Source organism: Diabrotica virgifera, chromosome 5 (assembly GCF_917563875.1).
Source record: "Diabrotica virgifera virgifera chromosome 5, PGI_DIABVI_V3a".
NCBI lineage: Eukaryota > Metazoa > Arthropoda > Insecta > Coleoptera > Chrysomelidae > Diabrotica > Diabrotica virgifera.
The window spans coordinates 224705979-224733343 of record NC_065447.1 but is presented as its reverse complement, the minus strand read 5'-3'; the positions used below and the strand labels follow the sequence as shown (position 1 = coordinate 224733343).

Below are 27365 nucleotides of genomic sequence, written 5' to 3'. Positions count from 1 at the left end.
CACAGCTTTGACCAACTAATATTATTTCCTATTAATGTTTTTAATTTCAATGTTTTAAATTAATCACATTTATGTCAAAGTTCTAGTAAAAGCTTACAGACTTGTCACTACTGGCACTCGCGAATTTTTAATTAGGTATCCTCTCTACCTACGACCTCATAGCGTATACTCGATTCACTGATCTCAGTCCCAACTGTCTAGTAAATTCAGTTATTATTTTTGCGACCTTTGCGAAATTTTGGATGGAAATTACTAGACAACCAAGATCACCTGCTCAAAGCCAATATTAATTGTAAACAAACAATTATTCACATGCAGTTTATTTACAAAATAAAACGGCATTATTTCATACAAGAGTTTAAATGTTTATTTTGAAAAGAGTCGTTTATACGTTATTAGTATGTATTTACTAATGGAAAGTTTTTAATGAAAATTGAAGCATATCCAGTGACATTATTCGTGCTTATCCTCCTTTTTTCAATAAAACAAGACCAATTAGTCGAGGAAACATAGGCGTAACCAGGGGGGGGTTTTGGGGGTGGTAACCCCCCCCCATTGGGATGTACTTTCAGCTCTATACGCTTAACATCATATCCCTCAGATATTTCCAGTAGTTGTAACCCCCCCCTTTCAGGTAGATGTAACCCCCCCCTTAGGATCATCCTGGTTACGCCTATGCGAGGAAATGAAGCATTTTGACTCGCAATTTTTTCGTCCAGCATGGATTTACTTAAAATTTTCACAGAAGGTAGTGAATAGTCCAAGGATCATTTTCTATATCATGCCGCTGTATGCTAAAATCTTGGGGGTGGTTGCCACCCCATCTCGGGGCGAGAATTTTTTTATTACATTCTAACCATGCAAATCGATTTAAAAAGTAATTCTAAGAAAAAAATATTTTTTACATTTTCTTCGTAAAACTAATATTTTTTGAGTTATTCGCGCTTGAAAGTAACAGCTTTTCGATGAAAAAATCTACTTTTTTATAGGGTTTTTTGAGAATACCTTTCAAAAATATGCATTTAATCAAAAAAACTGTAGATATCAAAATTGTATCTTTTAGTAACACAAAACAAATTCTTTTTCTGTAATATCTTTAAGACCAATACAAACCGAGATACGGAATGTAAATTTTTTCGTCAAATGCATAATTTCAAATATTCAAAGTAAAATAACGGAAAAACTTTTTCCATTTTTTACAGGAAAACTTAAATAATCTTTTTTCAAGTATACAGTTAGGCCTTTCAAAAAATAATAACAAAAAGTTTCTAGCCTGAAAATTAAGCGACTGATGATCAAAAAAAGGTCGGTACCTGCTTTTCTCTATAAAAAAATCAGTGAAAACAACCCCCTAACTACCCTCCTAATTAAAAATTGGTCTTCACCTTTCAGTAATTCCTTTTATAATTGTATTATCAATACACCCAAGAAGTGTGACCTATATAAAAGGCCTAATTTTAGAAAAATTGGAGTTTAAAGAAATATTAATTTTTTGGAATTTCCCATTTTTCACCTTTTACTTCAAAATATCTCCGAAAATACTGGAGATACGAAAAAAATTATAGACTACTAAATTGTAGCTTTTTTATTAACTAAAATTCCCTTGTACATAGATTTTCATTACAGTGGAAAGTTCGCGAGATATAGCTGTTTAGAACCTCTATTTACGAGCAAACACCCCCTTATTCGAGCCCTTACCTACCCTAATTAAAAACTAAGGGATCTTACGGAATTTAGTTTACACAGTCTTATAACTCTTCAAAAATCCTACAAAGTCATTTTTGAAAAAACTTTTTATCACCAAAAATGAAGGAGCTATAAAACGATTTTTTTTTTCGAAAAATTCGGATAGTCCTCTTATGGATAATTTTTAATGTATGTATAATGCCACAGAACCGGTTCGTAAACTTGAAGATGACTAAAAAACTATTTGTGTTTGTATTTGTACATATTTGTAAATTCGTATTTTTGTGTAAATAAATGTTTTTGTAATTCTTGAATTCTACTTTTTTTTTCTGTATAGACCTATTAAAATATCTACTTATAAAAACTGTAATGTTATTAAGGGTGGTTTTTAAGGGTTGAAATATTATGATATTATATTCTAAAGTATAAAACAATCATTATTTAACCAATCAAAACCACATTTTACCCATATTAAAGTTTACAATGTTTTTATATAATTTTTGGTAGTTTACACCCCTAAAAATAATAAACGCCCTTAAGCATGATATAGAATATGAAGTACAGGGTGAGATGATCCTAATCCCAAATTTTTATGTAAATCGATGCAAGCCGAAATTATTCTTTTAGGATAAATAATTTTTTTATATATAGCTCCAACAAGGGTGGTTTTAAGGGTTGAAATATTATGATAGTATATCTAAAAGCATAAAACAATCATTAAGTAACTAATAAGAACCAAATGTTGACAATATTAAAGTTTAAAATATTATTTTATAATTTTTTACAATTAGGGGTAGTTTTCACCCTTCAAAAACCAAAAGCGTACAACGGCTCAATATAGAAAATGAACTAGAGGGTGTAATGAGCCTAATCACAAATTTTTGTACAAATCGATGCTGGACGAAAAAATTGCGAGGTTTTGCCATTTTTTCAGCTTCATTTCCTAGACTAAATAAGTTTACTTGGGTTACTAATAGTCAGAGATAGGAATTGTTGAGTTGTATGTTTCCATCAATGACTCTGTCAAAACGTTCCCAAACTGAGCGAGTTGACCTTAATTCATTTGTACTTCTACTTGGTGAACTTCTCTAAGATGATTCGTCAGAAATTCATCTCCAGCAAAATTTTTTGAGCAAATTTTACACTTATTCTCAGTTTCGTGTAATCTTTCATGTATACTCAAAGCCCAATTTGAAGCGAAACCTTTTTCACACGATTTACAAAAGAATTGCTGGGCTTCCTCTATTCCATGGTTTGATTTCAAATGGGTCCGTAATGAAACCCGCTGTTTAAACCCTTCTAAACAGTGCTCACAAACGAACGGACTTTCATTGGTATGTTGTCTTGTATGAGTTCTTAAACCACGCTTAGAAAAAAAGCCAGTACCACAATATTCACAAACATGAGGTCTCAGTTTTTCGTGAGTCATTCGGACATGTCTTAATAAATTGGCATTTACAGTTCTTTAGACCCATATGAACCGTTTTTTTATGCAATACGAATTTCTGTTTAATTCGAAAGCCCTTACCACATTCTTCGCAAATGTATTGATGGGCAGTATGCTTGTGATAATGAAAGTTGTGACATCTTAAACCCTCAAAATTTTTGAACGTGGCTAGACAAATAGGACAAACTGCTGGAGCGGCTGTATGCATCCTGACGTGTTTTGACATATTGGATTTTGTAATGTTTCGGCCGCAAATATGACATGGGCTTCTTGTGTGCGTTTGTTTGTGCAGACTGAACGACATTCGATCTAAAAAACACATAGATAATAGCAAAACAATAATCTCTCTGTACGTCGCAGAATTAATGATGTATCCAGTAATTGAATATATAGCGATATATGTTATAATTATAATACATATAATCAGTGCTGTTTTTGTAACAATATACAGTTGAGTCCGCGAGTCTTTCATAGGCGTAACCAGGATGATCCTAAGGGGGGGGGGGTTACAACTACTGGAAGGTCTCTGAGGGCTATGGTGTTAAGCGTATAGAGCTCAATGTACATCCCAATGGGGGGGGGTTACAACCCCCAAAACCCCCCCTGGTTACGCCTATGGAGTCTTTACCCGTGCGTCATTAATATAATACCTGGCGAGATAAAACACATACTTTTTATTGAGCATCATTCTCTTCCACGCATGAAATTAATGACAAACCAGCTGCCGCCTGTTATTAAGTAAAGACACATGTTATTTTTATGAACGATTTAGACTCAGTGCATTGAAAAGAGATAGGTACAAAGAAAGACGATTGGGGATGTCTTCACATATTTTAAGTACTAATTTCTGACGTTTTGGTTTGTTTACTTTTGTGGCTGTTAGTTTGTTGAATTTTTTGCTGTTATTTTGTCGAATTTTTGCACTTTGAAGTTTTTTATAGTATACAAACAGTTGTTTTCACAACTAATTTTATATTGGAGTTAGAAATTTTGTAATAAATTTATGTTATTTTACGATCAATTTTGACAACGTACAAAGCTCTAACCTCATTGTTGACACAGTTGAATGCTTGTGTTTAAGGTTCCGCTAAAGTGAATAAAATAACAAAAAGAAAATAATATGTTATCTAATTTTTTTTATAAATTGTTTATTTATTTATTAATCAATGATAATAAAATAATTTATTAAGCTACTTTAAATGTAGCTGTAATTATGAACCAAAATTTTAAAGCAAAGCTTAAATTTGACATTCTATTTATTTGATAACGTCAAATTTTATACTATAACCCGTGATCGGAATAATATCCACGTGCCGTTGCGTTTAGTAAATTTCCGACTTAGGCTACGGCTCCACGGGCTGGAAATTGACGCTAGCAGTAGCCGCAAAACGAACTTAAGGTTCCGCAGGACGGAATAGGAATAGCCGAACTGTACCGACTACGCACTAGCGTCAATTTCCAGCCCGTGGAGCCGTAGCCTTATTTCGTATGCTTTAAATGATGACGCACGGGTAAAGATTCGCGGACTCAACTGTAGGTTCCGGTACGCAATGTTTCCGCCCCCAGGAAAACTTTTTAAATTTAGCCTCAATCAGGGAGTTTTGAAGCTATTTGTTGTTTTTTTCTATTTTTTGTCCCAAGAGGTACCGGTACGGCGTACTGTCACAAAAACAGCACTGCATATAGTACTTCCACTCTTAATTTTTCCCATGCACAAAATTATTCACAAACTACTTTTTAGACTAGGTCTCTTTTTAACTCACAGAAACTATGTAGTATCGCAAAATTAAGCTGCTTTTCCATAGAAATCACAATAAATTAAACAAGTATAAACAAATATCGAATGGCTTTGATAGCTTATCAATTTTGACGTTTATAATTTTCAATGACAGTGACAGTGTTTTTATTTATTTGCTTTTATTGTCTATTGGTTATAAAAATCAATAAAGTTTTATTTATCAACAAAGTTTATTTGGTTTTATATTTATAAAAAATAAATATAATATTTCAGTTAAATAAAGGAGGAGTTGCAATACTGACTTTTGGGTCCCATTGGCTGTGAGTTTCGACGGTAGCGCTCTCTCGCGGTTTGAAACTTGTACTTTTCTGATAAAATTCGTGTATGTGAAATATACAAAACGAGAAAAATAGATATGTATCTAGAAAAACACAAATTATGAATTGAAATATAGTAAGCTGATTACTCAACGAATACACAGAATTAATAGTCAAAGTAATTATGTTTTTTTATTATTTTATTCATTATAATTTTAAAATTTTATATATAAATTTGTGCGACTGGATGACTGCTTACGCAAGAGGCAATTGAGAAAAAGAAGAAGTTTATGTGAAATTTAGACGTTACCTCTGTTTTTACTGGGTGTGAGCAGTGATGTGTCCCTCCCACATCACTGGGTGTGAGTTTCGTCGGTAGCGCTCTCTCGCAGTTTGAAACTTATACTTTTCTGATAAAATTGTTCAAATTCAATGCACAAAACTGCCACTAACAGCGCTGGCGAAAACTGTCAAATCCCCTCTACTCATCGGCTCACAACGAATTAGTAATATCCTAGTGTCGATAACTCAATTTGTGAAAAATTTTCATTTGTATCACTGTTTCCCCAAAGGTTTGATATATTAAAAATATTTTTTATGTAGGTAATTCACTCGACAGTTTGGTATTTCTCAACCTTACGTAATATTAAATCTTTATACTCGTAATAGTCTGTCTGGTGTTCAAGCTGTTTAATGTTGACTCCATCCATCTCCTCAATAGTGAAAAAATATTAAACAGTTCAATAATAAATAACTTTATGAAATACGTTCACGGGATAATAGCCATCTCCTAATTATTACCATCGACACTCTGACAGTACGTATCAATAGGGCTTTTCATTCACAGTCATTTGTTTCGAGCTTCTGTCATGTGTCACATATATATATAAGTAGTGGGGTTCCTACGGTCTCCTCCGCATCCCACATTTCGCCCGCCATCGTTTTCTATCCACCCATTCGTTTTCGTCAATAGCTCTATCTGCCATAGACTGTTCTATGCCTTTCTTCCATGTTTCTGTAGGCCTTCCTCTTCTTCTTCTATTTATGGGTGTGTAATTTAATGCTCTTTTTGGCCATCTTTCCTCTGACATCCTCATAACATGACCATACCATAGCAATTTCTTTGTTTCTATATGGTCAACCGTGGAATTTAAACTATTTTTCCGTCGTCTTATTTCCTCATTTGGTACATGTTCTAATCTAGATATTCTGCATGCTCTACGTAAGTAATCCATTTCCGCTACTTCTATATTTTTTCTTTCCTTTCCTGTGAGTTGCCAACACTCTGCTCCATAAGTTATAATAGGTTCTACAATTGTTCTGTAGATTGTTAACTTTGTGTTCAGCTTCACCTTGTTAGACCATTTAAAATACGAGTTGCTTTCCTTCCTTGCTGTATCCTATGCTGTATGTCTCTTTTTGTAGTTCCTTCTTCTGATATTATACTTCCTAAATATCTATATTCCTTACATTTCCTTATATTTCTTAACTCTAATTCCGGATCTTCGGTTTCCTCTCCTATTCTCAAATATTCCGTTTTCTCCATGTTCATACATAGGCCCCATTTTTCATATTCGATCTGTAACTTTCTTAGCATATAATCCATATCATGTTCTTCGTTGGCAAGAATTACTTGGTCATCAGCAAAAAACAAAGTTGTTAAGCAGTTTTCTTCAATCATTATTCCCATCCCAGCAACTGTTTTCCTCCATTGTTCCAGAGCTTTCTGGATGTATATTTTAAATAGTGTTGGCGATAAGCAGCACCCTTGCCTTAAACCTTTTGTAACAGGGAATGGTTTCGACATAGATTTTCCCTGCCTAATACAGCATGTGTCACATAATATTAATATATCTACGTCATACGTTATTGGTACCTGCAATAATACCACCGAACATAATACAAACCAAAGACGTATAACGTAGATATATTAATATTATGTGACACATGACAGAAGCTCGAAACAATTGACAGTCGATGAAAAGCCCTATACTAAACATCGACGTACTTTTCACTTTATTTTTTGATTCAACTTGTTTGAAAATGAATCGTAACCAGCGCCAATAAAACACAAACACACACGAAAATGAATCGTGACGTATAGGAAAAGTTAAAGTGGAAAAACTATAATTCTAAACACCTTCTTCTAGAAAGATACAACCTAATATATTTCGGAGGAGTTAGAGATGGACAAAAAATTTTTAGGATACGAACAAATGCATAAATCAGTGAGCTGTACGGGAACCCAAAAATTAGCCGGATGGTTAAATCAATAAGGCAATATATTATGTTATATTTTTATGATATATAATTCTAAACAAACCACCAGCCATTAGAAAGATACATCCTAATATATTTCAGGAAAGTTAGAGATGGAAAAAAAATTGGTGATAGAGAATTATATGTATATTTAAACTATTATATCAATATAATACACTATCATTCGTAACGATAATGTCATTAGTGCTATTTAATTTTTATCATGCTTCAAATATCTCGAAAACTAAGACTTTATCGTTACCAATGAACACTATGTTATTTACATAAAAAGTCTAGGAGAATCTAAAAATTATGCTAAAATAGCAGTTCCTTTAGTGGCGTAGAATTTGGGAAGGGTCGACCATTCACTTTCCCCTGTCGTACGCCTCTAGTAGTAACCAGAAACGATTATTTAACATAATTTAGTAGGGTGTCCAATATGCAGTAGCGGTAGGTACCCATCTATGATGCCGATAGAAGGTACTTACTTCAGGGAGGTAGTGTCCTTGCCCATGCGATTCCTGGTTTTTCCTCCACTCCCTACTTAGGAAAAACCAGGCCCAAACCCTAGTATGATCCTACCCAAACCCCAAATTCGTTCCCTATATCCCCCTACCTGTCAACCCGCTTAGCCAGCGTGACAAGTAAAGGCTAAAACACCCCTTATGAAATGTCGAATATCCGAAATGAATTAGGCGAGTAGAGATAGTGTCTCAGAAACTCGCACTGAAATTTCAGGCAGTCCCATGGATTCTGGGGGACCGAAATTCGATAAAAAAACAACAGAAACAGACATAATATAAAACATCCACAAAAACGTCAAACAACTGAGCGGTTCATAGCTACATTCAACATACGCACACTAAGTTTGGAAGAAAAGCTGCTAGAATTAGAAGAATAAATTAAAAGAATAAAGTGGATAGGGATAGGACTGGCAGAAGTATGACGAAAAGGAGAGCAATGTATCGAACTAAAAAGCGGCCACCAACTATTCTACAAAGGCGACGAAAACCAAGAAGTAGGCGGCGTAGGTTTACTTATTAACAAAAAAGTGACATCTAAGATCACACAGTATAAGGCTATATCGAACAGTCATATCAATAGACATCCAAATTGATTAACGTTAAGAAAAAACAATTAAAATCCTTTATGAAAGGTATATCTAATCACCAAAATACAAAAATATTAGGGTAAAAACGCTTTAAACTTGATCAGTCATGGAAACATTGACTATAATTATGAAATTAAACATGAATGCACCAAATATCCCTGTGAACAACCATTCAACATATGTGAACATCTCAATTTAAGGTCAGGTGGTAGTGGTACCCTGGGCATAATACAATATGTGATGTTTTGTGCATCCATGTTTAATTTCATAATTATAGTCAATGTTTCCATGACTGATCAAGTTTAAAGGGTTTTTACCCTAATAATTTTGTATTTTGGAGGTTAGCATGTCAACACTGATGATCTGTTATCAGATTGAAATCTAGTTCTGCTTGTGATCTAGCCCTTTTTTAGGGAATTTTAAGAAATATACCTTTTATAAAGGATTTTAATTGTTTTTTGTAATATGTATATGGAATACAGCCAGCTACTTTAAGACTATCGGCAAAGCGACCTCTATTTCTACGCTCTCTACTTTTATTCGCACTTTTAATTATATTGGCCAATTATATTAGTCCTGGTTGCTGGATATTTGTCAAGGCCATAGTCCAAAAAAATAATAAGAAGAAAAAATAAGATGCAGGTTATGTTATGCAAACATAAACAATTGTATGTAGTAAATAAAATTAGTTATTAAAATGCAGTACTGCAAGCAAAATACAATTAATTAAATTTACCTTTATATAATAATTGCATATCATATCAATATTGTGGAGCAATATATAATTTTTCTGTTTCAATGACAGAAGGTATGAAATATACGTCAATTTGACAATTTCAATTGACAATATGAATTATTTAAGATAGTTGCAATATTTCTCCGCGACTCGCGCACGGTCGTTTCTCGTTTCCCTTCCAAGTACTTGCACACCGCGAATAGTAAATTCAGTAATAATTTTTTGCGACGTTTGCGAAATTTTTGATGGAAATTACTAGACAACCAAGATCACCTCCTCAAAGCCAATATTAATTGTAAACAAACAAAAGTTTAAATGTTTATTTTCAAAATCTTATAGTCGTTTATCTACAAAACAGTATCTACAAATGGAAAGTTTTTAAAGAAAATATATTCATATACACTCCCCTTATTTGTGATTATTCTCCTTTTTTCAATAAAACAAGACTACGTTTATTTGGGTTACTAATAGTGAGAGATAGGAAATTTTGAGTTGTACGTTTCCAACGACTCCGAGAAAATATTCCCAGGCTGAGCGAACGGATCTTGTCTCATTTCTACTTCTACTTGATGAACTTCTCTAAGATGGTTTGTCAGAAATTCATCTCCAGCAAAATTTTCTGAGCAAATTTTACACTTCTTTTCAGTTTCGTGTAATCTTTCATGTATACTCAGTGCGAAATCTGTAGCGAAACCTTTCTCACACGATTTACAAAAGAATTCCTTGACTTCCTCTATTCCATGCTTTGATTTCAAATGGGATCGTAATGAAACCCGCTGTCTAAACCCTTCTGAACAGTGCTCACAAACGAACGGTTTTTCATTGGTATGTTGTCTTTTATGAGTTTTTAAAGCATGCTTGGACGAAAAGCCAGTACCACAATATTCACAAACATAAGGTCTCTGTTTTTCGTGAGTCATTCGAACATGTTTTAATACATCATGGTTGGTAAAGAAAGCTTTTCCACATGTAGTGCATTTAAAATTCTTTAGACCCATATGAACCTTTTTTTTATGCCATGTTAATCTATTTTTCATTCGAAAGCCCTTACCACATTCCTCGCAAATGTATTGTTGAGCAGTATGCTTGTGGTAATGAAAGTTGTGAGTTCTTAAACCCTCAAAATTTTTGAACGTGGCTCCACAAATAGAACAAACTGCTGGTACTGCTCTATGCATCATCCTGACGTGTTTATTCATATTGGGTTTTGAAATGTGTCGGCCGCAAATATGACATTGTCTTTTTGTGTGTGTTCGTTTGTGCAGACTGAACGACATTTTATCTAAAAAAAAACATATAGATAATAGCAAAACAATAATTTTTGTACATCGCAGAATTAATGATGTATCCAGTAATTGAATATACAGGGTTAGAATGTTCAATAACATTGTGGCAGACCAAACTTATGTTTTTTTTTAATGGAATACCCTCTATTTTATTTTATATTCGAGATCCTGTTAACTTCTTCATCACAAAAAATAAAGGTTTGTTATGCTATATAGAGTATTTAAAAAGTTATAACCAATTTTCTATAAAAATCGTAACAAGTTCAGCTCCCTGTATAAATAAAAATAAGCACACCAGCAATGGTTTATTGGTACATTATTTTTTTGTTGACTATGAATATTTTTAAGAATGGTTGATATTGCTTTTTTATATTGAATACAGGGTGCGTCAAAACACAAGTACATTCTTTTCTCAGAATTTTTAAATGGAACATTCTATATTTTATATCACTATCGAAAAATACCATTACCGTACTTTAATTTTTAAATAATATTCCCTATGTCCAAATTTGTTAGTTTTCGAGATATTTTCATTTGTCAGAGCAAACTATTAATTAGGTGTCTAAACAAATAATTGTCAATTGATTTTATCTAAGGTCCATTCACAAAATAATATTCTCTTTTCAGAATCTTCCTGAATTAATTCTTGGTATAATTGAATACGGTAAGATAGCATTCTGTTTTTTTGCAAAAATTCTTTGCACAGAGTAGTAAATTAAAAACTCAAACATGAAGTAAAAACCACTTCTATGTAATTGGTATATTTATTAAAAATTTTAAAAATCCCAATGGATTGAAAAAATGTGTCCAATTCAGAACGTTTTCGGACCTATCAGTCCATCATCAGTGAATCTAAAATAGAATAAGTAATCCCACTAATAAAATTGAAAGATGGTTGAAATTTTAAAAGTTAAAAAATGTGGTTATGATTACTTACTCGAATACTTGCTAAATAGCCCCAGAACCAAACAATGGTTGAAATTATAATTCAATCTACATTATGTTGTAGTGATATTGAACAGGCTAAACGCCGATGTTAAAAGATATAACCTCCGGGAACATGGTGAAACTCTACCAGGAAACTTAATCAACCATCTTAGGCCAACGTTGATTACCAAGTGTCAAAAGTTTGTAAGGAACTGTTTGGAGTGACATAGACAGTAGAGAAGAAGGTAGTCGATTTTCAAAGGTTTTAACAAAAGGTCATGATCCAAAACAATGATAATATTATGATGACTATTCCCAGAACACTATTCCCAGAATATGTGTTTTAATTTATGATCTGCATTTTATGTTACACACTGTATTATTGTACATAGAATTGCGACAAGCCTTGGCTGATTTAAATTGTTTATAATAAACTTCGAAGACTTGTAAATAAAGTATGGTATTAGCAGATGAAGTCGTAATTATTTAAATAATGACTATAAGGGTTATTTGAGCACCAACCCTTCAGCTTTTCCTTACAACTTGTTACGGTTTTCATAAAATTGGTTATAACTTTGTAAATACCCTGTATAACATAACAAACTTTATATTTTTGTGATGGGGAAGTTAAGAAGATTTCGAATATAAACTATAGGGTGTTCTATTAAAGAAAACATAAGTTTGGTCTGCCACTATGTTATCGAACACGCTGTAACATTTTAACTAATTTTGTAATGTGAAGCTCAAAGTTGGCTACAATTTTTGTTATTAACTTTTATTGCTATCTATTACTATAGCGGATCTACTGAGCTTTATCACACTAATTAATCACCCTGTATGTTATAATTATGATACATAATTCTAAACACCAGACATTAGAAAGATACAACCTAATATATGTCAGGGAAATTAGAGATGGAAAAAAATTTGGTGATAGAGAATTATATGCATATTTAAATTTAAACTATTATATCAATATAATATATGTAATATCATTTGTAACGATAATGTCATTAGTACTGTTTAATTTTTAACTTCAAATATCTCGAAAACTAGGACTTTATTGTTACCAATGAACACTATATTATTTACATAAAAAGTAATGGAGAATCTAAAAATTATACTAAAATAGCAGTTCCTTCAGTGGCGTAGAATTTGGGAATGGTCAACCATTCACTTTCCCCTGTCGTACGCCTCTAGTAGTAGCCAGAAACGATTATTTAACATAATTTAGTAGGGTGTACAGTATGCGGTAGCGGGTAGGTACCCCTCTATGATCCCGATAGAAGGTAGACTTACTTCAGGGAGATAGCGTCCCTGCCAACGCGAGCTCCTGGTTTTTCCTCCACTCCCTACTTAGGGGAAACCAGGCCCAAACCCTAGCATTATCCTACAAAAAACCGTAAATTCCTTCCCTATATCCCCCCTACTTGTCAATCCGCCTAGCCAGCGTGACAAGTCAAGGCTACAACACAACTTATGAAATGTCGAATATTCGAAACGAATTACCCCAGGCGAGTAGAGATAGTGTCTCAGAATCTCGCACTGAAATTTCAGGCAGCCCCATGGATTCTGGGAGAGGGGGGACCGAAATTCGATAAAAAACAACAAATATAAAACATCCACAAAAACGCCACACAACTGAGCTGTTCATAGCTACATTCAACATACGCACACTAAGTTTGGAAGAAAAGCTGCTAGAATTAGAAGAAGAAATGAAAAGAATAAAGTGGACAGTGATAGGACTGGCAGAAGTACGACGAAAAGCAGAGCAATATATCGGGCTAAAATGCGGCCAGCAAATATTCTACAAATTCGACGAAAACCAAGTAGGTGGCGTAGGTTTACTTATTATCAAAAAAATGACATCCAAGATCACACAGTATAAGGCTATATCGAACAGAGTCATATCAATAGACATCCAAATTGATCAACGTTATACATGTAAAATTATTCAGACCTATGCCCCTACAGCAAAGCGCGAAGATTAGGAAGTAGATCAATTTGACGAAGAAATTAATGAAGCAATAAGGACAAACAAAGCGAGGTATGCAGTCTTAATGGACGATTTCAACGCAAAAATAGGGAAAGAAAAAAACAAAAATGAAATTTTAACATGACCCTATGGACTAGGAGAAAGAAATAACAGAGGCGAAATACTAGTAAATTATGCAAAAGAAAACAACCTATACATAACCAATACGTTCTTTAAAAAACGAGAAAAGAGTAGATGGACCTGGCAAAGCCCGAATGGGACATCAAGGAATGAAATAGACTATATTATTATATTATACAACGATAGAAACGTAATATTAGATACAGTAGTGTTAAACACGATAAACGCAGGTAGCGATCATATAATGCTAAGGATACGAATAGGTAATTAACACCAAGACAGAAAGAAGAAAACTTATAAACGCCAGGCAAAAATCAATAAATATAGACGAACTTAAATATAGACGATAAAAACTGACTGAACTAATAGACAAAGATTCAAACCTTGAAATCTTAACTCAAAATTTAACGAATACTATAATATCAGTAGCAAAAGAATCAACCCATAATGAAGCCGATAAAGTACAAAACTCAGCAAGAAAACAAAAGATTTAATAAAAAGGAGACACAACTTATGCAAGACCTAACACTTAATAAAATAGAAATAACAGAAATCAACAAAATAATCAAGAAAAACAATTAAAACCCTTTATAAAAGGTATATTTATTAAAATTCCCTAAAAAGGGCTACATCACAAGCAGAACTAGTTTTCAATCTGATAAGAGATCATAATCAGTACTGACAAGATGCTGACATGCTAACCACCAAAATACAAAAATATTAGGGTAAAAACCCTTTAAACTTGATCAGTCATGGAAACAATGACTATAATTATGAAATAGGGATGTTCACTAATTTTTAAATATAGTTAAATTCAATAGATTATAAGGTATATAAAAACGTAGCAATCATAAAACTGTTTAAAAATGTATATTTTTTAAGATAAATGAGTTCATAATGTTGATTTTCTTGGAGGCTAGAAAAACGGTACCCTGCAGCGAGGCTACGGTCTGTGACGTCAGCAGTCGTATCGTCTTCGATCGACGACTTAGTTTTGTATACTTATTTACGAAGTGTATTTGAATCTGTGCAGTTCTTTACGTATTTAATTAGTAAAAATGAAACCAAATAAGTGGTGTTTTATTCCTTGGTGTGAAAATACCTCTAAAAACAATTCTGACAAGATTTTTATTACAGTTCCAGCTAATTTAAATCGTAAAAAGAAACGTAAAAAAGAAGTATGTACCTATCAATAAAATCCAAGCTATTCTCTTGCGAAGACCACTTCTTTATTGTAAATTATGGATCTTTTCCTAAATAGATGAGTTTTTAAATAAGTACATAGTCATTTTTACCCAATTCTATATGTTTTAGATTTAAGTTAGCTTGGTTATAAAAAAATAAATTATAAAAATTCTTAATACCTACAGCCGAAAACTTCGTATTTTGGACTTCTAAATATCTGTTTCTAAATATCCAGGCAACGAAATGGGTTGGCAAGAAAAATTTTTAGAACAATAAAAAGTACCTAGTTTATGATCTTTCAATTTGTCTGGAGGTTTAAAAGATTGGTGTCCATAACGTAGTAATAAAGTACATATTTGTTACCGACAGCCCCTATAAACTAGACATCATTTAAATTAGTAGGGCAAAATCTGGGGCAAATGCTATTTAAATGCATTAATTTTTTCGAATCCTGAGAAAACTAATAAATATTTTTGAACAATTTGAACGCAGAATTAAAGATTACATTATTACTGAGGGCCGAAAGTCCGTTAGAATAAACAAAAAGTTTCCTTTGAATGAAATATTTGAAATTAAAAATCACACTAAATTTTCCTTTTTGTGTCACCCCTGTACCTTTTAAAATAAACATTCCACTATTCTGTGGTTGATTTATTTCTTTACAAAATGACAAGAAATCAGACACCATTCACCATTGTTATTTGTACAGTAGGTAGGTTAAGCGAATCAGCTATTTTAAAACCTTTCATTTTATTTATTTATTTGTACTACCCAAAATAATACTACTACTAATACTGATAAAACAATAAGAGAACAAAACACCCCACCCTCTTATCAACGCTCTTATCTATGGAACAAAATACAAAATAAAATGACCTGAACTAACGTCAAACAGGTACCTAAAGAATAACACTATTGACATGCGCGCGCTGGGGTATACGACTAGTGACGTCAGAATTTTTCTTGAAATTTAAAATAATACTAGATTTCTAATGAAGTTTTTTCATAGGCAAGCTTTTTTAATTTTCTTAATATTTTAGACAATTATTCCTAGGGTGTTTCTTAATCGTTTTACATGTTTAAAATGAATATTAAATTTTTTGTGAACATCCTTATTAAACATGGGTGCACAAAATATCACATATGTATTATGCCCAGGGTACCATCTGACCCCAAATTGAGATGTTCACATGTTGAATGGTTGATGGCAACTGATCAGTTTGGTCAGTTCCCAACAACAGTTGTATTTTGGTGTTAGCATGTCAGCATCTTGTCAGCACTGATGATGATCTGTTATCAGATTGAAAACTAGTTCTGCTTGTGATGTAGCCCTTTTTAGAGAATTTTAATAAATATACCTTTTATAAAGGATTTTAATTGTTTTTTGTAATATGTATATGGAATACAGCCAGCTACTTTAATACAGTAAGAGTCACCGTACTAGACACATGGGTATGTACCTAATTGCTATGCTTATGGGCTAATCCAGTTCGTTCTCAGATGTGACTTTCATCCCTGTCAGGTTACTGTCAAAAAACTATTCAAAATAATTGTTTTTTGATGCAAAATAGTTATTTATGATACAAGTGCTAAAAGTACACGTTTAAGGCACGCATGTGAAAGTTTGCAGAATGAGCGAAGCGAGTTCTGCAATTCACATGAGTGCCTTAAAAATGTACTTTTTAACACGCATATCATACAATATTATTTCTACAAACGTAATTACAGGACAATATCTACAAAAACTTTTACTTGAACTTGACTGACATTCCATTTTTATATTTTTTTGACATTACTCAAAATTACGTCAATACGAACTGCAGTGCCATAAAATTTTTAAATCACTAGTGCCTTAAAGTAGCATTTTTAACGCTCGTATGGAGTCCTAAAAATTGCATTTTTAACACGGTTGTAGATAGTATTATTCATTATCATCATCAGTAGCTCAACAACCCTTTTTGGGTCCTGGCTTGTTCTAGGATTTTCCTCCATTCTGTTCTGTTCCTTGCTTTGTTCTTCCAGTGGGTAATCTCAAGTGTTTTCAGATCTTGTTCCACTTGTTCCATGTAAGTTTGGTCTTCCCTTTGACCTTCTCCCTACTGGTGCTTGTCTCATTATATGTTTTGGTGTTTCGGTCTCCAACATCCGTTCAACATGGCCCATCCAGCGCAGACGTCCGATTTTTATGGATGTTATGACGTCGGGTTCGTTGTATGCTGCGTATAGTTCAAAATTATATCTTCTGCGCCATACGTCATTTTCTTTCACCCCCTTATAATATATGTGTCTGAGGATTTTTGTTCAAACGTACCTAATAAGTTCTCATCGCTTTTCGACAGTGTCCATGTCTCTGATCCATATATAAGGACCGGTTTTATCAGGGATTTGTATATTTTGCATTTGGTTTTTCTCGTGATGTTGTTAGATCTTAGATGTTTAATTAATCCATTATATGTTTTATTAGCAATATGTATTATTCTCTTGACTTCTTCGTTGACATTGTTATCTGCGGTGACTAGTGAACCTAGATATGTAAAATTTTTACGCGTTAGTATTATTACTCTGTTTTAAAATAATTTTCTTCAAACACCAAGAATAGTACAATACTTTAAAGTTTTTACAACTTTAATAAAATGACAATTATAAACGTCAAAATTAAATCAGCTGTATTTAATACTGCTGATCTATTATTTGTCAACTTTCTACGTTAATATTCAGTTTCTATTGTTGTTTCTACACATTTTCTGACGTTCTAAACATCACTCGACATAAAATAAATATTGCAACAAGTGAAGGGTCCAGGGCTGTAATAGCTCAATGTTCCTATGTGTCTAGTACGGTGGCTCTTATTGTATAGTAAATTCAGTAATTATTTTTTGCGACGTTTGCGAAATTTTAGGTGGAAATTACTAGACAATCAAAATCACCTGTTCAAAGCCAATATTAATTGTAAACAAACAAAAGTTCAAATGTTTATTTTCAAAATCTTATAGTCGTTTATAAGTCAGTATTTACAAATGGAAGTTTTTAAAGAAAATATATTCATATACACTCCCATTATTTGTAATTATTCTCCTTTTTTTCAATAAAACAACCTAAGTTTATTTGAGTTACTAATAGTGAGAGATTGGATTTTTTGAGTCGTATGTTTCCAAAAACGACTCTAAGAAAGTATTCCCAGGCTGAGCGAGCGGATCTTGTTTCATTTCTACTTCTACTTGATGAACTTCTCTAAGATGGTTCGCCAGAAATTCATCTCCAGCAAAATTTTCTGAACAAATTTTACACTTATTCTCAGTTTCGTGTAATCTTTCATGTATACTCAAAGCGTAATCTGTAGCGAAACCTTTCTCACACGTTTTACAAAAGAATTGCTGGGCTTCCTCTATTCCATGTCTTGATTTCAAATGGGATCGCAATGAAACCCGCTGTCTAAACCCTTCGAAACAGTGCTCACAAACGAACGGTTTTTCATTGGTATGTTGTCTTTTATGAGTTTTTAAAGCATGCGGAGACGAAAAACCAGTACCACAATATTCACACACATGAGGTCTCTGTTTTTCGTGAGTCATTCGAATATGTTTTGATACAGCATAGTTGGTAAAGAAGGCTTTTCCACATGTAGTGCATTTAAAATTCTTTAGACCGATATGAACCTTTTTTTTATGCCATGCTAATTTATGTTTCATTCGAAAGCCTTTACCACATTCTTCGCAAATGTATTGTTGGGCAGTATGTTTGTGGTAATGAAAGTTGTGACATCTTAAACCTTCAAAATTTTTAAACGTGGCTCCACAAATAGGACAAACTGCTGGAGCTGCTGTATGCATCCTGACGTGTTTCGACATATTGGCTTTTGTAATGTGTCGGCCGCAAATATGACATGGGCTTCTTGTGTGCGTTTGTTTGTGCAGACTGAACGACTTTCTATCTAAAAAACACACATAGATAATAGCAAAACAATAATCTTTGGACGTCGCAGAATTAATTATGTATCCAGTAATTTAATGAATAGGGAGGGTTTGGACAGCGGGAGGCATTGGACACTCTCATAATTCCCATTCCACTACACAACAAGCGTAAACGCAAATATAATTTGAAGTACATTTCTGTATTCTTAGTATCTGTCTATAATTTGTTTCACGTTAAGAATAGAGCGTTACGCTAACGGAGACCAGTGTTGCCAAACCTCTCGCGCACGGGTGGATATGATTCATTCTAAAATGAATTTAGTCAGTAGATACGGCGCGGCGCGCTTCTATCGTCCATAAGAAATACACGGTGCTATCTCCGCAATGTTCTATTCTTAACGTGAAACGCTCTATAGGCACCAATTACTTTGTTTTGATGCATTTTCGAAATTTTCCATGTTGTTGTTCTAATATTTATCAATTTGAAACTGTGTTTTTAATTGGCTGGTTTTGTTTGTTTTCCGATACTGATTGAGTATTACTATTAGGTAAGCCTAAATAATGAAAGTTTGTTGTTATTAGGCTATTGATTATGTTCAAACTAAGAGAGCTAAAAGGAACTACAACGTTAACGAGATTTTATTGTCTCTGGACGGATTAACTTTATATGGTCAATGGAAAAAATCTCTAACTTTGAAAAAACCGCGGAGTGCTACCATTTAAATATGTGCGTTTTTGAGAAAGGGGTGAATTAGTCCTTAGGCATAGCGAATTAGGGTGAGTTCTATGCACTTTTGGTACAAACACGTCTACAGGAAAATTATTCCAGATTAAATTTACTATCGAAAAATCAAATTTTAAAGTCAAAAATATTTTTTTACGAAAATATATTCAAAAGACAAGCAAGAAAGAAACACGAAAGAAAGTAATTTTGTTTTTTGCGCCATAACTTTTTTCCACAGGGATGTAGGTATAGGCACTGCTTTAGCGAAAAATAACTTCCATCTTTTCTTTTAAAATGATGTTTGGTAAAAGTCCCGAGAATTGATAGTTTCTGAAATAGGATTTTTCAAAGTTCGCCGTTCACAGCATTTTTGGCCCATTTTCCCCATTATTTCGCAAACATTGTTCTGTAACTTTTTTCTACGCATTTCTAGGTAAATGCAATGGTACATTTAGTAGAAAGAGAAGTCAATTAACTTTAAAATGGTCTTTTGTGTCAGGTTGTATGACTATTTTTAGGGAAGTTAGGCTTTTTCAAGGTTTTATATTTTTAATGATTTTTGATATTTTTATGATTATATTTTAAATTTCTCTTTATGACTATTTTATATACATTGTGGAATAAAAAAAGCTTATTTTCTTTACTTTAAAGTGGTGTATTGCAAAAAATTCTAGGACTATTGTTAATCAAGATATCCGTAGGATATCCAAGGGTATCCGTAATTTAAGAAAAATTTTTTTATTTTTTTCAATTAGAAGAATATAATTGCATATGATTTTGTCTAATTCACACTCGCCTGTTTAGGTCCCCTAGTATAATGATTTCTCTTGTATTAGTTCCAGATGTCAGGGCATATAGAGGATTAACTTGTGGTAGCGATCACCATTTCCTTGGCATAAAACTTATCTTACCGTACAAATATGAAAAACAAACAGAAGAAGTGAAGCAATATGAAGAGTGAATTACACAAATAAGATACAACCTAAATAGTTTAGAACAAGAAAGTGTGAAAGTTTTATACAAAAGAAGACTCGACCAAAAATTAAAAGATCTACAACAGGCATCTATAGAAGAACAATATACCTACTTGAAAGGATGTATACACTCGGCCGCAGAAGAAGCCTTAGGACGGACAGAAAAGAACATAAAAAACAAACCATATTGGTCGGACGAATAAGTCGAATCAGAAATAGAAGAAAAGTGAAGAAAATACCAGAGATACATGAATACAAGAGATGTAGTAGACCAACTAGCTTATAAGGAAGCACAAGCAAACGTACGCAGAATGATTAGGCAGAGCAAGAACGGAAAATGAAGAATGCAAGAATGGAGCAACCTACCACAACAAAATGTTGATAGTTTGATTAGGAGCGTCCCCACGCAAACTGAAGCTTGCATAAAGGCGCGTTTTCACGGGTCGATCTGGATTGAACGATTTAGATCGATTATTAAATCGAAAGCAAATTGAATATGTAAACCATAAATCGACTTGGCCGTTCGGCGGAGTGAGTCGATTCGACGGAAGTAGAAAGACTGTCTACTTTTGATAGGCGATTGTCGCCGAATCGATGTCGAACGACTGGAATCGAATGTGTAAACACCTCGTCGAACATAAACACAACATATTTGTATCGTTTTTTTAAATTTCCCCAACATTTTTTTCTAAAAGTTCTTTAAACTGTGCATTTTCCATTCTTAGATGATTTCTATAAGCCTCTGGATCTTCCACAACCATTTCTTGGAGCAGACTTTGTGATGCACCATGAGTATTTCGTCTTAAAATCCACGGTCGGGTCCACCACCTTCGTTTATTTGTCTTTTTGTTTGATTTGTCGATTCCTTCTCGAATTGCATAACAAATTAATTGCACACCTACATTAGAAATTTCACGTGACGCCATTTTGTACTACAATTAATTCAACATTCATCGACTGTCGTGTAAACCTTTTTGCTTTCGGCACAGATCGAATTCTGGTCGAACGATCCAAATCGTTCAACCCAGATCGACCCGTGAAAACGCGCCTTAAAAGGACTAGAGGTGATAACACTGACTAAAAAAAAAATAAAAACAATTTAAACATTATTTGTTTTTCATTGAAATTTTTTATGTTATTGACTTTAAAACAATTAGTTTCAATTTGTTTTTTAAATACTTTATTGTTTTATTTAATTGTTATGTATTTGTTATTAAATTACTTTTTCTACAACCGTGTTAAAAATGCAATTTTTAGCACTCCATACGAGCGTTAAAAATGCTACTTTAAGGCACTGCAGTTCGTATTGACCGTATATGCCAGGGATGGCCAAACTGTGGCTCGCGAGCCACATGTGGCTCTTTGAAGGATTATTTGTGGCTCTCAAGAAATGTACCTGCATTACTTTTAATTTTTGTGTTTTAAGATGACCTAAATTATTGACAACAAAAAATATAAAAGACTGTAACATTAGACTTAGACAAGGAGACCCCTTATCATCGTTGCTATTTAATTTGGTCTTAGAATAGTTAATAAGTAAAATATCATCTGAACTGACAGGGGATTTGCAAATCGAGGATCAAAACTATTGTTGGCCTTTGCTGATGATCTAGGTGCAGTCGCTCATTCTACAAGAGACGTGAGAGAGGTGTTTTCACAACTAGTGGAAGAAGCAGGTAGTCTGGGCCTTCGAATAAATGAAGAGAAGACGAAAAACATGAAAGTAACCAAAAATCCAAGACCAAGAGTTAGGCGGAACATAACTATTAATGAGCACAACTTTGAAGTAATAAAAGAGTTTAAATATCTAGGGGCAGTTTTCACAGATGACAACCATATATAAAAAGAGATCTCAGAAAGAATAACTGAGTGGAACAGAGCATCATACTCCCTATCATCATTATTAAGATCTAAGATGCTAAAAACGCAATCTAAATTAAGACTGTATTTCAATTATTCGTCCAATTGTTACATATGGAAGTAAAACATAAGCTGCTAGTTTTTGAAAAGAAAGTTCTCAGAATGACAAAGAGATAAATTGACCGAAGAGTGGAGAAGGCGCCGCAAAGCTGAATTGGTGACTGTATGGTACTGAAAACATCGTAAGAGATATAAAAGCTAAGATAAGATGAGCAGGTCATGTGGTAAGATCAGAGAAAAACAGTGTGTTAAAGACAGTGCTTTTTGAGAAACGGTAGAAGATCAGTAGGCCGTCCCAGAAAAAGATGGAAAGATGATGAAGAATTTAAGTATTCTTAATTAGAAAAGGCTGCTTGTAGAATTATTTGCATATTGGAAACAACGATGTGAACCATTTTATTTCACTTTAAAGTTCGTGTAGTCCAAACAGTATGAGAAAAATTAAATACCTTTTTTACACTTTTTAAATAATTGTTTAACCCGGCACCTGCCACGTGGGGTGCTACCAGCACCCCAAACACATTTTTATCAAATATTTGGTATTTCAAGTTTGGTAACCGAGCTGTGCGTCATAGTAGCTTTCTATAATATTGTATAGCATATATGTGTTAGTGTTTGAAGTGGTTATTTGGTGTCATTCTGAACTTATAGCTCTAAAGTCGAATTGGGGTGTCATTGGGCACTTTAAGTTTTAATTTTTTTTGTATTTTTGATAAATAGGTCAAATTTACATTTTTTATTGAAATAACTCATTTAAATTATTAATATAGACTCTATACTCACTACATCTTAATTTTTTTAGATATTTTACTTGACTTCATTTATTATGGCTTGGTACTTGCTAATTTGCTTATAACACCTTTTTCATTTTATTTTTTAACTTTTATAACATTATTAGTGGCTAATAAGTTAATAAAACATGTTTATTTATATTCTTATGTTACTCAACACATTATTTTGTTTTTTAAACAAGTAGATCACATAAAATTTTTAAGGGGTGCTGTGAGCACCCCACGTGGCAGTTGGCGCCTTGCAAAGCCACGTGGCAGATGCCGGGTTAATTGCGGCTCGCGAAAAATTTCAAATTTGAAAAATGGCTCGATTATCAAGAAGCTTGGCAACCCCTGGTATATGCAATTTTGATGTAATGTCAAAAAATATATAAAATTGGAATGTCAGTCAAGTTCAAGTAAAAGTTTTTGTAGATATTGTCCTGTAATTACGTTTGTAGAAAAAATATTGTATGATATGTGTGTTAAAAAGTACATTTTTAAGGCACTCATGTGCCTTAAACTTTCACATGCGTGCCTTAAACGTGTACTTTTAACACTTATATCATAAATAACTATTGTTTGACTTCGTGTGTTGTTTTTTTAAATTCGCACGAAATAATAAGAAATATTAGATGATTCCATATAAGTTTGGTTGTGTGTATATGCGAATATTTCATTCACATGGTTATATTTGTGCACATATGCACATATTTAGTGAGGAGACATACATTAATCAGTATGATTTCAAAATTTTAGATATTTGTTATCCATGTCCACGCCATAATTGTTTATTAAAAAATTGTCCAAACCCTCCCGGCACTCCCCTACATATATGGCAGTATATGTTATATTTTTTATGACATATAATTCTAAACAAACCACCAGCCATTAGAAAGATATTAGGCGAGCGGCAGCAACCCCTAAAATTACGTTATACCGACCACAAAACTCAACTTTAAGGTGAATGACCAGTTTTGGCGATTCTTTATGTTTTCGAGGTCGTTATGAATATAATATGAAGTTTATTTTTATCTAGAGTTGGTGTTACATGTTCAAAAATCAAATTTTATGCAAAAATGCGAAAAATCAATTTTTCAACTTTAACTTCCTTTATCTTTGGTCGCTGTAAATATTTCCTTTTGAAATTTGTACTGTGTTATCTTTGAAGTATTTAGATAACAGCGTAAACAAATTAATAGAGGAGTTATTAATTTTTAAACATTTTGTCGTCAGATTTCGTTAGTTTCATGTTTTCTTAAAAAAGTTGAGTTACAAACTTTTTAGTTTATAATTTTAACTGACACAGCAATAAAATATAATTCATGAAGAAGTTTTGTGGAAAATTTCAAGTCGAAATATGCAATAGGAAAAAAGTTATGTGACTTTATAGACGAGCGGCACACCCCAAAAATGCGTATTTCTCGAGATAGTGTGTGGTGTGATGACCACGGTGTAGTGAATGGCTAATTTTGGTCATACTGTATGTTTTTGATGGTGCTGAAAGCGAAAATTAGGTTTATTGTGAATTTTACGTGGGGGAACATTGGCAAAATTGCAATTTTACCCTAAAAATAAAAAAATGAAATCACATTTTTTTGCGTTTAACTCGCTACAACTCTGTTCCATTTCAATATTTTTTTCTGTAATTTTTTATAGTATATATTTCTTACTTTTCTGAAGATAATGGTACCTGTTTCAATCTGTCTGTCTTATTATAATAAAAGTTAAATAATTATTTAAAGTAAAAGGTGAAGATTCCCGAATTGCAAAGTTTAATCGCAAAAGTTGAGTGACAAAATTTGAAATTTAGCTTTTTAATCAAGTTTATGTTAAAATATGGGGTACAAAGAATAAAATGTTTTATAGGAAAAAAAAATGGTGCAACTTAATTTTAAGAAAAACGTGATTTCATTTTTTTTTATTTTTAAGGTAAAATTGAGATTTTGACAATGCTCCCCCATCGAAAATTCAAAATAAACATAAACCTCATTTTCGTTTTCAGCACCATCAAAAATATAAAGTAAGACTAAATTTAGCCATTCACCACACCGTGGTCAATATCTCGACAAATAAGCGTTTTTGGGAGAGTACCACTCGTCTATAAAGTAACATAACTTTTCTCCTGTTGCATATTTTGACTTGAAATTTTCCATGAAACTTCTTCATGAATTATATTTTATTGCTGTTTTGGTTAAAATTATAAACTAAAAAGTTTGTCACTCAACTTGTTTAAGTAAACATGATACTAACGAGATCTGACAACAAAATGTTTAAAAATTAACAACTCCTCTTTTAATTTGTTTAAACATTTTGGACTAAGCTCGTTGTTACCTAAATACTTCAAAGATGACACAGTAAAATTTTCAAAAGGAAATATTTACCGCAAAGATGCAGCGAGGTAAACATGAAATATTATAAAAATTTATTTTTCGCATTTTTGCATAAACTTTGATTTTTGAATATGTTCCACAAATTCTAGATAAAAATAAACTTCATATTCGGATTCAGCGACGTCAAAAATATAAAGAATGACCAAAATTTGCCATTCACCTATCATGGTCGCTTTTTCGATTTCTAAGCCTCAAATTAGGTGTGCCGCCCGCTTAATACAACCTATAGACCACTCAACAGCGTTAAAAAACTGTGAAACCGTGGAATTTTGAGAATCAACACCGATTTTAATGAAAATTTGGGTTTAAGCTCTGTTGACACTATTCTTCAAAATCTACCCTATGCCGAACTGCGCTTTTGCACTGGCGGTGAAAACAACCCCATCTAGGGGATGCAAATTTTTAATCAAAATAACTATGGAAATCGATAAAGCAACCAATTCTGAGTAAATTTCGTTCCATAATTTTTTTTTTGCAAAATTGACACTTTCCAAGTTATTTGCGAATGAAACTATGCATTTTTCATTGAAAAAAAACTCACGTTTTATAACCGTTTTTCATGAATAACTTAAAAAAATTTAATTTTATAGAAAAAAATCAAGGGTAGGCAGGACAGCGAGAGACGGTTCCCCAATAGGAAGACGATCAGTGGGAAGACCACGAAAACGATGACAACTTACTAGAGGCACATTGAAAAAACAGACAGAGTTATGTCTATACAAAAAGAAGAAGAAGAAGAAGAAAAAAATCACTAAGAACAAAATTGTGGCTAATAAAAAACAAAGAGATTCTCGTCTGAAAGGCCTAGGTAAACCCAAGAACTACTGAATTATTGCTCTTTAAAGGATGATTATTTTCGAAGAACCTCGAAATGGAGAACCTTCAATCTTAAATAACTCGAATGTGGTGCAATTTTTTAGGAAAACTTAAGCGACATCTTTTAAAGCTAATTAAAAATATTTCAAATAAGCGCTGACCAAAGTTATTTGCGTAAGAACTGACTGACTTATAACGAAAATAAAGTCGCTCTCTGCTTTTTTCTTTTTGAAATGTAAAAATTAAACCCTCGTCGTTACAATCCTAATAGAAATGAATAGCTTCCCACTTACCACTTAAAATTAACTTTATTTAGATATAATTGATACGATCCATGTGATTCGACTGGTTTGGAATACTTAGTTTGGAAAAAATAGTTGATTAAATCGAAAATGGCATTATTATAATTTCAAAAAAAGTGCATTTTTCTTAAATGAACCTAAAAGTATTCATGATACAAAAACAAAAAAAATCAAAATTTTCAGTAAAAGAAATTCTACAATTAATATTTGAAACATTTTTTTATGTTATGAATACTTTTAAATTTAGTAAGGAAAAAGGCACTTTTTTTTTAATTTTAAAAATGTCATTTTCGATTTAATCAACTATTTTTTCTAAATTAAGCATTCCAAACCGGTCAAATCACATGAATCGTATCAATTATACCTAAATAAAGTTAATGTCAAGTGGGAAGTTATTCATTTCTATTAGGATTTTAACGACGAGGATTTACTTTTTACATTTCAAACAGAAAAAAGCAGAGAGCGACTTTATCGATACATTTTTGGCAAAGTAACGTAAGTGACATTTTTGAAAATCATGTTTTTCCCCTTAAACTAACACTATTATTGTTTAGAAGGTGCCAAAGTGTAGTAAGCCTATAATTATTACTTTAAACATAATAAATATATAGGCTTACTACATTTTGGCAGTGCCTTCTGAACAATAATAGCGTTAATTTAATGGAAAAACATGATTTTCAAAAATGTCACTTACGTTACTTCGCCAAAAATGTATCGTTATTTTCGTCATCAGTCAGTCAGTTCTTA

The 27365-nt window shown here is 32.8% G+C and overlaps 1 protein-coding gene across 7 annotated transcripts in view; it reads right to left on the bottom strand.

Moving 5' to 3' along the window:
- Positions 1 to 27365, bottom strand: part of LOC126884694 (gastrula zinc finger protein XlCGF46.1-like) — a 220260-nt gene that overhangs the window by 153036 nt on the left and 39859 nt on the right. For 2 of the 7 annotated variants that reach the window (XM_050650782.1, XM_050650780.1), the window contains exon 3: positions 17768 to 18739. The exons of 4 other annotated variants lie outside the window; for them this stretch is intronic. In XM_050650782.1, the coding sequence (XP_050506739.1) occupies positions 17922 to 18739 (818 nt within the window). In that variant the 3' untranslated portion in view covers positions 17768 to 17921. Of the gene's footprint in view, positions 1 to 9600; positions 10577 to 17767; positions 18740 to 27365 lie in introns of those variants that run through there. One more of the 7 variants, XM_050650781.1, reaches the window with a different exon arrangement.